This window comes from Anomaloglossus baeobatrachus, chromosome 1 (genome assembly GCF_048569485.1).
Source record: "Anomaloglossus baeobatrachus isolate aAnoBae1 chromosome 1, aAnoBae1.hap1, whole genome shotgun sequence".
NCBI classification, from domain to species: Eukaryota; Metazoa; Chordata; class Amphibia; order Anura; family Aromobatidae; genus Anomaloglossus; species Anomaloglossus baeobatrachus.
The window spans coordinates 526,441,296-526,453,810 of record NC_134353.1 but is presented as its reverse complement, the minus strand read 5'-3'; the positions used below and the strand labels follow the sequence as shown (position 1 = coordinate 526,453,810).

The 12,515-nt window shown below is 49.1% G+C and overlaps 1 protein-coding gene across 1 annotated transcript in view; it reads right to left on the bottom strand.

Moving 5' to 3' along the window:
* RIGI (RNA sensor RIG-I) overlaps nucleotides 1–12,515 on the bottom strand; it is a 233,708-nt gene that overhangs the window by 50,923 nt on the left and 170,270 nt on the right. The window contains exon 15 of the mRNA XM_075316231.1: nucleotides 5,968–6,110. Within this exon, the coding sequence (XP_075172346.1) occupies nucleotides 5,968–6,110 (143 nt within the window). The remainder of the gene's footprint in view (nucleotides 1–5,967; nucleotides 6,111–12,515) is intronic.

The following is a 12,515-nucleotide window of genomic DNA, read 5'->3' as shown; positions in this document are numbered from 1 at the left end:
ACAGTAATAAGCCTGTCCCTGCAAAGAAATAAAGTTAATGCAATTGCAGCTGTAAACATATAGAACCAATATCGAACTTCAGGACCTTTCCGATAAGTCCTGTAAAACGTTTCAAACATCAATGGGGATACCACCACTGAATACAGTGTCCTTGTATAGGTGGTATAAGGGTGCACAAGATAGGGCTCCCATTTCACAAGAACCAATTCCTGGCCAATTCCTCCATAACTCGAGGCACGGGGAAGTCCCATCTGTCTCCAAAGGGGGCTTCAAGCAACCATGAAATAAGAGGGTCGCCAGGGGGCACAGAAAATGTCACCTAGGAAAGTAATCTCATGGCTTCTGCCCCTTAGGTTTCGGGTGTACCTGTAGCCAGTCCTCAGCCTCAGCAGGTGTAGCAAAAAACAGAGGCGACCCTTCATGTACTATGCGGAGCCGGGCAGGGTACAGCACAGAGTAGATGATGTTCCACTCCCTTAATTTCTTCTTCACCTCCAGGTACACGTCCTTGATGTCTATGGAAGCGAGGAATTCCCCTTCGACCATGGATGCAATAATGGACCTTAGGGACTCCATTCTGAATCTCCGTACGTGCACATGTTTGTTCAGGTGTTTGAGGTCCAGGATGGGTCGAACTGACCCATCCTTTTTGGGGACCACAAGGAGGTTGGAATAAAAATCTCTGAACTTTTCGTCGTCCGGGACAGGTATTATCACTCCTGCTGTTTGGAGCGAGTGGATTGCTGAGAAAAATGCTTTGCGTCGTTTTCGAGTCTTTGGGGGGTTTGAGAGAAAGAACCGACTCGGGGGTCGGGTCCGAAATTCTATGTGGTAACCAGAAGACACAAAGTCTCGCACCCATTTGTCGTCTGAGGCGGCAGCCCAGATGTGTTGAAAGAGCCGCAGTCGACCTCCTACAATGAGTGTGTTTTCCGGGGCGCCGAAGGAGTCATGAGGGGGGAAAACGTCGTGGACGAGTCTCCCTAGTCCTGGACTGTTTCGGTCTAGGCTGCCATGACGAAGTGGGTTTCGGGGAGAGCTGAGAAGGTCGGTCCCTGCGTAGTCCGCGGCTGGTGGCGGGGACAGCACAGGATGTCGACCAACCAAATGAGTTCCGAAAGGAGAAGAACGAGGACTGTGGACGTCTGGTGAAGGTCGTCCTGGACTTCAGCTGGGGGAGGGAGGTACTCTTTCCTCCCGTGGCGTCAGAAATGAGCTTGTCCAGAGAGCTCTACGGATGGCTATGGTATTTGAGGCGGCAAACGCTGCGCAGGTAGCAGCGTCTATGGAGGCCTGCATGAGGTACTCCGCCGCAGCGGCAATTTGAGCTGTTACCTCTGTGAACTGGGATTCCTCAAGTGAAGTGTTAAGGGATTTTGCCCAGACCGAGATCGCCTTTGCGACCCACAGAGAGGCAAAGGAGGGCGAGAGGGAGGAACCCGCAGCCTCAAAAGCAGAGCGGGCGCCTGTCAGGCTTCTCCCTTTGCTTTGTGAGGATATCCTGAAACTCTGGGTGATCAGCGTAAACCTTTTGGGGTTTCCTTGCCCTCTTAAAGGAGACCGCATGGTCAGTGGTAGTGGATGGGGGATTCTCCACATGCAGAGTTTGGTTGATTGCTGCTATAAGGGAGTCTATTGCAGTTTGATCATCTGGGGGTAATGAAACCAAGGAATCCTCCTGGTACAAACAGCATTCTCCCTCCTCCAGTTCTTTAGAAGCTGTGGAGCGTGTGGGAGAGCCTGCCCTGTGTGCTCCCGAGGGAGAGCCCGCTGGAGACACCCGGCCGTGTGCTCTTTTCCTGATCCCTGCAACCGGTGAAGCATGTGCCCGGATTACCTCAGAAGGATCCTCCATAGGGGTATCCTCAGGCTGCGTTCCGTCCAGGGACCCAGAAGGGTGTGGAGGACGACATTGCATAGCCAGCACCAGGTTCTGTGACAGTTTTTCCATGGATTGGGACAGAAACTGTGCCCATTCTGGTGGGCTGGGAGCCCTAGGCTCTGGGCTGCCGGTTGCGGCGGTGGCGGCAGGGGGGTCTTGGGGGGCTATAGGGGCACAGGACTCACAGAGAGGTGTGTTTACATGGTAGCTCAGCGTGGCAGGCAGTGCAGGCTGAATAATAGACTATGTGGGCCTTAACACTCTTAGTGCCCTTAGATTTCTGCATGTTCCTAATAGGAGTATGCCAGGAGGGGGAGCAATGCTCAGCAGAGCTACAATTGAAGCAAGCACCTCACCAGAATCAGCCGATGGCCCTGTCCTCAGGAAGGATTAAGCTCTATGGAAATCTTCGCATGCTTTCCTGGGGGGGAACGGGGCGTATCGCGGCTGCGAGGGGCGGGGCTTAGCGCTAAAACAGCGGGAAGATGAATTCAGTGTGCCCCCCTGCTGTGGGTAGTAAAAAACAGCGGGAAGGGAGCTTCTGATAGTTTTCCTCCCGCTCCCTCCAGTCAGCACACAGCTTGTCACTGGTGGTTATCAGCCGGCTTTTCTGCTAGAGCAAATAAACAGAGCAAATAAACAGCGTGAGTCCCTGAGCCCTGGGCCCTCCCCCTGCCACCGGGAAATTATATGCAGGACTTTCTGCAAACAGGAGTGACTTCCCCTCTCCTCCAGCCAGCAAGCTAGAGAAAAGTTACACTGTGTGTGCAGGATCCTTGTAAATGCTGCAGCGTCTTTTCTCCCTTTGTCTGGGAAACCAGTCAGGGGGATCTCACCTTAAAACACTGCTTCCGTCCAGGCAGTGAAAATAGCAGAGTCAGCTTGCTGTGTCCGGTCACACCGGTGTCATATTCAACTCAGAGTCTGCAAAGAGGGGCTGAGGAATTGGTGCCATATTCAACTCAGAGCCTGCAAGGAGGGGCTGAGGAATTGGGCTATAGGGGCACAGGCCTCTACCCTGGGCTTTGGAAAAATCGGTGTCTGTGGAACCCGTCGTCCAGCCCAGGATCCAGCGTCGCAGGAGGGGGTACGTGGAGGCGACACTCCACGTTCCCGCCCGTTGATGGTAGTGGGAGATCGGTCCCAAAAGGAAACCGTTGCCCTCAAAAAATAACAAACCTTGAAAGGAAGTGTCTCCTACAGACACTAAGCTAAAACTGGGGTTGCCTGGCCCGGCCAGGGGGTGTATACTGCAGAGGAGGAGCTATGCTTTTTCATCTACTTAGTGTCCGCCTATGGATAGGCAGCATAACACCAATGGTCCTGTGTCCCCCAATGAGGCGTCAGAGAAAATGATTTTTTTATAATAAAGATGAAGTCTCTAAATGTTTTTTTGTTTTATTTCTAATAAAAAAATTTCTCAGTGTTGGTTTTTTTTTTTTTTAAACGCTTCTGCTCCCCCGTGCTGTGTAATCACTCAATGAGTCAGCCAAAGCTGCGGGTTGGTAAGCGGTAACGTCACTGCTGCCACCGTTACCATAGTAACCTGACCGGCGGGTTACTATAGCAACGGTGATCTCCGATCACCTGATTCCGGGCACCGCGATTCACTTGTGTGGCAACTAATCCCTGCATGTGGGCTGACTTTGTAAAGAGCGCCGACATGCAGGGACGGGGAGCCGACCATGTGCCCGAGCATCTCGCCGGTACACGGCGCTCGCCGAGTATACAGAGTACTTGGGCGAGCACCGCGTACTAGCAAGATGCACTGACAGGACCTAGCATGACATCATATCCATGTGACCAGTGTACCAATGAGATAATACAAAATTCACTCGTGACTGGTCACATGCTATGGCGTCACGGAAGGTCCTTGGGTTACTGGACGGCACAACGATGATCGTACTCAGAAGAAGAAGCGGCGGGAGACAGAGTGCAGGACGCGTCGCGGGACCTGTAAGTATAATGACATTGTTCATTATTAACTATATTCTTTATTTTAAAGCCCCCCCGCCCCATCACATAACTGTAAAGTCCAAGTTCGGGGTTCGGATGCAAGTTCGCGTTATATCAGAACCCAAATGGGAACTTTACAAAACGTTCGGGCAAGTCTCCCGAAGACCGAACATTGGGGGGTTCGCCCATCCCTAACTAGCAATATTCCAACTTTGAATATTTATACTCTTAAACCAAATATCCGTGCTAAAACAAACAAAGAAAAGTCATAACATTTCCCATACTTGGGGGGTAATGATGCTGACACAAACATTCTTTTATTTTTCTTAGGATCTTAGATTCTTTAGCATCAATTTGAAGTGACTTTTTAGGGCCTATATACGAGGGACTGCTGATAAGTCTTTTGTGATCTTTTTTTGTTTCTATGGTAACAAATGTTACATCACATGAAATCCTTATGTGTCTAATATATGTTTTCAAAATTTTGTGTTTGTTGTTTATGGCAACAGTTTTCTACACACGCAGGAAAACAAAATGGCGGCGTCTAATGCAATATTCACAGGAACTGAGAGCAGAGGAGTGATAAAATTCTTGTTTCTGTAAGGAAAGTCCGTGAAGGATATTCATGGTGATAGGTTGCAGACATTGGGGGATCAATGCCCTTCATACTCCACAGTTAAGAACTGAGTTGCTAAATTTAAAATGGGCCACTTCAGCACCAATGATGAGGAATATCCTGGACGACCGAGAATGGTGGTTGGTCCGGAGATAGTCAATGCTGTGCCCAACCTCATACTGAAGAATCAACGAATTTCAGCTAAAGCAATAGCTTTATTTATTTATTCATGGGGATTTCCCGTGAACGTGTTTGTGTCATTGTCCATGAACATTTGGGCATGAGGAAGCTATCTGCAAAGTGGGTCCCCAACTTTGACAAGTAATCAGAGATGCATGTGAGTGAAAACTTCTCGGTCCATTTGTCAGCGTTTCCGGATTGATAAGAACTTCTTGGATTGACTGGTCACTATCGGTGAGACCTGGATTTATTTGTATGACCCTGAAAACAAGAAGCAGTCAAAAGAGTGGAAGCACAGTGGTTCTCCTCGTCCGAAGAAGTTCAGGATGCAAAAATCAGCCACTAAAGTGATGGGTGTCGGTGTTCTGAGATAAGGAGGGCAGGCTTCTAGTGGACTACCTTCAAAAGGGTTCCATCATCAATGCAAGGTATTACATTGAACATTTGGACCAATTGAAGGCAGCTCTGAAGGCCAAAAGACGCGGCAAGCTGTCCGAAAGAATCTTTTTCCTGCAAGACAACGCCTCCGCTCACACTGCACAAGCAACCACAGCAAAACTGGCAGAGCTGGGGTTCCAGCTGGTTGACCACCCACCTTACTCACCACATTTAGCTCTCTCCTAGAGACTATCATCTGTTTCCAAACCTGAAGAAACATCTCCAGGATACCAAATTTCACACCATTTCTGATGCCATGGCTGCTACGGATGCCTGGTTTGAGGCACAACCGAAATCCTTCTTTTTGCTAGGCTTACAGAACTTAGAACACAGATGTAAGAAGTGTGTTGACATCATGGAGAGTATGTGGAATAAATGTAAAGTTTCATCATCCTATCTAGTTTCTTTCTGGGTAAAGCTAAAGACTTATCAGCAGCCCCTTGTACAATATTGTATTCAAAACCCCCCCAAAATGATACCATATAAGTCAACAACTCTAAAAGCATTCAAAACTGCTGTCAGCAAATTTGTTAATATAAAAAGGGAATGAAAATTAATTTGTTTTTACTACTAAAATGTGGCCAATGTCCTAAAAGGCCTCCCATAGCTGGCAGACATTGTGGCAATTACTTGGGCTTGGAGTGCCATGGCAACCATCGAGACCACATTATCACAATTGCGGAGTGGCAAAAGGGAGCCTCCTCCAATAAGCTTCTAAATGTTATTGTCCAGAGGATTTAGTGGATTAAACAGCCACGATCGGTGCCAACACTGATCGGGGATGATAAAACAAGAGGTTACCTACACTATACAGCAGACAACCACTGCATTATTGTCAGTTGGGGTGACTATATTCTTATTTCTAAGGTACGTAAAAAAAAATACAAATTCTTACCACCACTAATGCCCTGGTATTCACAAAGAGAAGGGTGCGGGTATCTGGATTCTCTTGGTAGGATTCAATTAAGATAAACTGCAGCTCCTCCAGCTTTGGGTTTTCATTGTCAACAGAAATTTCTCCCAATAATGGTAATTCATCTGTAGGAAAGGAATAGAATAGCAGAAATTGGTGAAAGTCAATATGGATTTAATCAAGTCATTCTAAAGCGGGCTTTACACGCTACGAGATCGCTACAGCGATCTCGTTGGGGTCACGAATTTTGTGAAGCACATCCGGCCGCTGTAGCGATCTCGTTGTGTGTGACTCCTAGGAGCGATTTTGGATCGTTGCAAAAATCGTTGACATGGGGGTCCATTCTCAAATATCGCTGCTGTCGTGTGGGCGAAGTTGATCCTCGTCCCTGCGGCAGCACACATCGCTACGTGTGACGCTGCAGGAATGAGGAACCTCTCCTTACCTGCCACACGCCAGCAATGAGGAATGAAGGAGGTGGGCGGGATGTTCGTCCCGCTCATCTCCGCCCCTCCGCTTTGATTGGCCGGCCGCTTAGTGACGTCGCGGTGACGTCGCTGTGATGCCGAACGTCCCTCCCCCTCGAAGGAGGGATTGTTCGGCAATCACAGCGACGCCGCCGACCAGGTAAGTGCGTGTGACGCTGCCGTAGCGATAAAGTTCGCTGCGGCAGCGATCACCAAATATCGGCATAACGATAGGGGCGGGTGCTATCACGCTTGCCATCGCTAGCATCGGCTAGCGATGTCGCAGCGTGTAAAGCCCGGTTAAGACATATTGGAGAACTCATACTTTCTTTCCTATACTCTTTTGCTTTCTCCCCTGTCCAGGAGATGTGGTATGATCAGACCATGTCCATGTACAGTCAGACACGACCATTACACAGTACACAGCAGGGACAAACATAAGATTATCTCAGCACAGGAACATATACACTAAAAACATCCAATTGTGGAAATTCTTATACCAAGAAAACCCCTTTAAATAAATGGAAAAACTGTAGTAGACAAAAAAATTACATTTCTATGTGCTTAAAAAATGTTTCAATTTAAAAAATTACATTTTTTTTTAATTTTTAGACGATAAAAGCCCAATATATTTAGAGGAAGAAAATACTAATGGTTTAACAATGGTTTTACCACTTTAACAGCCCATTTGGAAAATAGCTAAAATGTATCTGATCAGTCGTTAGAAAAATAAATACCATCTGCCACTTCGGCACTACCTCTCTGCCACTGCCCTGGTCTTTGTGGACATGGCTGCAGTCCTGACATGACTAAAGCATGTGACCATTGCGTCCAATCACTGGGCTCAGCAGTCATACTAATGTACAAAACCTTTTGGTCACAGTAATTTAGTGCAGTTGTTACGTTATCACTGCAGTTGTGTCAACAAAAATCAGAGGCAACTCAGGAGTGCCAATGGGTAAAGACAATTTAGTTATTTTTTTATGGTGCGTATAACAAGAAATAACCATGAAAACTGCATACATTTCAAGCACATTGCAGAGCTTAGCATTGCAGTTTGATATAAGTGCATTAAAATGACACAGACAGTTTAGCTAAATGGGAATATCTCTAAAGCATGTGCGATAGTTCTGTGAGTCACCACAGTCCTCTACCTGTATTGGTATTGGTGCGATTTTGAAAAGTATAAAAGAAACCTTCAGATCCAATAAAGCAGCAGAGCTATTTGACTCACTATAATCTCCTGTCTTTATGGTGTTTTAAACCTCTTATTACCCTGATTGCCACCACATCAGGGCAATCGGGAAGAGATGGGTGAAGTTCCGAGATTGTCGTATCTAATGGATGCAACAATCCTGGGCAACTGCAGGCTGCTATTTTTAGGCTGAGGGAGGGCCAAAAAGCATGGGTCTCCCCAGCCTGAGAATACCAGCTCCTAGCTGTTGGCTTTATCATGGCTGGGTATTAACATTTGGCGGGACCGCAAGCTGTTTTTTTTAAATTATTTATTTAAATAAATAATCGAAAAGAAAAAAAAAAAAGGCACACGCATTGACTCTGGTTTTGATACACAGCCAAGATAAGTGCACAGCTGGGGGCTGCAGCCTGTAGCTGTATGCTTTATCTGTGCTGGGTATCATAATACGGGGAGATCCTACACTAATTTGATTATTTATTTTTAGACCAATAGAGACACACACACACACACACACAGCGCCTTTGATTGAAAGCAGTCCGACACGCTACCACACAGGGTGGAGGTGCATCTGACTGCAACCAATTAGAGATGCTGGGACTGCCAGCGGGCGGGGAAAGCAGTAAATATGTATAAAGTATAATGAGCAGCCCCAGAAGCAGTATGAGCAGCCCCGGAAGCATAGTACAGCCGCAAAAGAGACTCCCTCCTTTTCCGTTTTCTTACTTTTTTTTTTTTTTACTTGCCAGAGTTGCTAAACTCGAATTGTTATCCGGAGTTACTTTTCCACCCGTGCGGATCTGGACTTTTACAGTCCGGGTCCAAACATCACTACTGAAGATAAAGAACTTGAACAAGTAGTTAATAGGAATTGTAGGGTAATTTCTCAATGAGCTACCTCACTTGGTAATCTTCTTTCAGCTAGTATGCTACGAACACCAAAATCTACTAATATTAACTGGCTATCAATCTATATATATAATTGCCTTATTCTGTCTGTCTGTCTGTCTGTCTGTCTGTCTATCTGTCTGTCTGTCTGTCTGTCTATCTGTCTATCTGTCTGTCTGTCTGTCATGCTCCAAAATTGTGTCCTTACGGTGACACAAAGCTGATTGGCCGCTGGGCTCGCCATGGCCCCGCCCCCCACACCGATTGGCCGCTCGCCCAGGCTGCGCCCCCACACGGATTGGCCAGCCGCTCGCCCAGGCTCCGCCCCCCCCACAGATTGGCCTCTCGCCCCGGCACCCTGCAGGCATTGGCAATTCGGCCACGCCCCGCCACGCCCCGCCCCCCTCACGCAATGCACGCTAGCTCTGGCCCCGCCCCCTCCCTCCCCCCGCGCATTTCCCGAACTGACACGGCTGTCATGGAGGTGAGTACTGTACTACCCCCCCCCGCGCATTCCCCGAACTGACACGGCTGTCACGGAGGTGAGTACTGTACTCCCCCCCCCACCCCCACCCCCGGCCCCCGCTCGCACGGGAGTGGTGTGGATACGTTGGTAACCATGCTCGCATGGTTACAAGCGCATCAAGGTCCTGCTGCGGCGGAAGATCCACACGCACACACATAACAGCACACACACAAACATACACACACATCAGATCACACTCACTCTCACACACACACACCTCAAACACACCTCACACACACCTCACATCGCATCCACACACTCACAGCATCCGCCGATATCGCTTGCTTCTCGGCCTCGATACTGTGCTGTTGTGATCTTCCAGGACCTGACGGAGGATCACATGGCCAGAGGCATGTGATATCTCCGGATGTTGTGAGTATCAGCGCGTATGTGCGATATCGTCAGTGTCTGTGTGTGTGTGAGTGTATGCGATCGGGTGTGTGTGAGTGGATGCGATCGGGTGTGTGTGAGTGGATGCGATCGGGTGTGTGTGAGTGGATGCGATCGGGTGTGTGTGAGTGGATGCGATCGGGTGTGTGTGAGTGGATGCGATCGGGTGTGTGTGAGTGGATGCGATCGGATGTGTGAGTGTCGGCAGAGGAGCACGGCGTGCTGGAGGAGGCTGGGAGCAGAGAGGCTGATCATGGGGAAGGCTGGGAGGAGAGAGGCTGATGCTGGGGGAGGCTGGGAGGGGGAGGCTGATGCTGGGGGAGGCTGGGACGAGGGAGGCTGATGCTGGTGGAGGCTGATGCTTGGGGAGGCTGATGCTGGGGGAGGCTGGAAGGAGAAAGGCTAATGCTGGTGGAGGCTGATGCTTAGGGAGGCTGATGCTGGGGGAGACTGGGAGGGGAAGGCTGATGCTGAGGGAGGCTGGGAGGAAGGAGGCTGGGAGGAGAGAGGCTGATCTGGGGAAGGCTGGGAACGGGAGGCTGCTGAGGGAGGCTGGAAGGAGAGAGGCTGATGCTGGGGGAGGCTGGAAGGAGAGAGGCTGATGCTGGTGGAGGCTGATGCTTGGGGAGGCTGATGCTGGGGGAGACTGGGAGCGGAAGGCTGATGCTGAGGGAGGCTGGGAGGGGGAGACTGGGAGGAAGGAGGCTGGGAGGAGAGAGGCTGATCCTGGGGAAGGCTGGGAAGGGGAGGCTGATGCTGAGGGAGGCTGGAAGGAGAGAGGCTGATGCTGGGGGAGGCTGGAAGGAGAGAGGCTGAGGCTGGGAGGAGAGAGGCTGATGCTGGGGAAGGCTGATGCTGAGGGAGGCTGGGAGGGGAAAGCTGATGCTGGGGAAGGCTGGGAGGACGGAGGCTGGGAGGAGAGAGGCTGATCCTGGGGAAGGCTGGGAGAGGGAGGCTGATGCTGGAGGAGGCTGGAAGGAGAGAGGCTGATGCTGGCGGAGGCTGATGCTGGGGGAGGCTGGAAGGAGAGAGGCTGATGCTGGTGGAGGCTGATGCTTGGGGAGGCTGGGAGAGGGAGGCTGATGCTGAGGGAGGCTGGGAGGAGGGAGGCTGGGAGAGGTAGGCTGAGAGAAGAGAGGCTGATGCACACACACACACACACGCGCGCGCACTGCACAACACACCACACACACACACACACACTGGGAACCACAAACAACTGCCCTACACAGACACCCACACACACAGACAACGCTGGACACACACAACACCCAACACACAAACACCGCGGCACACACAAATATACGCACATACCGCACAACACACACATTGCACAAAACATACCTCCCCCCAAAACACACCACACACACACAAACCGTGCAACACACACACAACGCTACAGACACACAGCGCTCCACAAACAACGCAACACACGCAACACACATACAACACCGCTCTCACCCCCCGTCACACCCAGACAACACCCAGAACATGTACAGCGCCTACACAAACACTTGGTAACTACACACAACAACATCTCTATATATATATATATATATATATATATAACAAAAATCATACATGAACTACACAATACCTAAATTCTAGAATACCCGATGCGTAGAATCGGGCCACCTTCTAGTTATATTATAAATGTGGAACAACAATCTTGTAAAATGTCTCCTTATGTAAAAAAAAAAACAATACTATTTTTTATGGATTCTAAGGATGAAAATCATTACAGCATTAAATGTGTTGTCAATTGTAGAAAACCACTGGTTGTCTATATTATTGAATGCACTACGTGCACATTGAAATATGTAGACAAAGCAAAAGGTCAGGCTCACATTAGAATTAAGGAACACATTTATGTTATAAAAATCCAGACCTGTCAAAAATATGTCACAGGCATCCAAACACTTTATCAAACATCACAAAAGCCAAGTAACTGCTTTCAAGACTTACATTATTGAAATAAAAATTAAAAGATCCCGAGAGGAGGTAATAATGAGAAAATACTGAGGCAGAGAGAAGCTTGGTGGAACTTTGAACTCAATACACGTATACCCAATGGTTTAAACCTCAGAAAAAGTAGGATTTTTGTGTACTCACCGTAAAATCTCTTTCTCTTAGTCTTCATTGGGGGACACAGGACCATGGGTTATGCTGCTGTCACTAGGAGGCTGACACTAAGTAAACAGAAAAAGTTAGCTCCTCCCCAGCAGTATAACCCCTGAGCCGGAGGCGGGCTCAATCAGTTTAGTGCACAAGCAGTAGGAGGAGAACCAAACAATCCTGGATAAAACAAGGTAAAAAACTACGACGAACAGTCGTGTGACCAGTGACCTGGGAATATGGGCACTGGGGAAACAGGCATGTCATATATAACAAAAAGCACAAGCAGGGTGGGTGCTGTGTCCCCCAATGAAGACTAAGAGAAAGAGATTTTACGGTGAGTACACAAAAATCCTACTTTCTCTGTCGTTTCATTGGGGGACACAGGACCATGAGACGTCCAAAAGCAGTCCCTGGGTGGGAAGAAAACCATCACCGGAGATAGGAAGGAAGTCGCTTCCCCTTGCCGGGCTGACCCGAACCTACAAGCGCCTACGTTGTTACAGGTGTGCCACTGCCACCCGCAAACCTTACACCAAGACTGGCCTCTGCCGAAGCTTGAGTGAGAACCTGTTAGAAACTAGTAACGGTACGCCGACTAGATCGGGTGGCGGACCAGAGGACCTGGTTGAGCGACGTCTGGAGCCCAATCGTTCAAGGGTGCCCCTTGCTCGGTAGACCGCGGCGGAAGTCCGACCTTCATGCGATAGTCTTCATATATGGAGGACGGGATCCATGTGATATTCAGGCCCTTGGCGCCGGCCTATGCTTCTGGGAAAGGGCGGAAGGATGGACTGACAGTCGGTGTAACCGACAAAAAAATGGTGTCCTGCAGACACGAAGGACTGAGGGCTCGTACCAGCCCTAGAACGAACTATGCCTCTTTCAGGCTGAGAGGGGAGCCTAGAACCGACAAAAAACGAAACCTAAAGTCCTCTTCTGGAAGGAA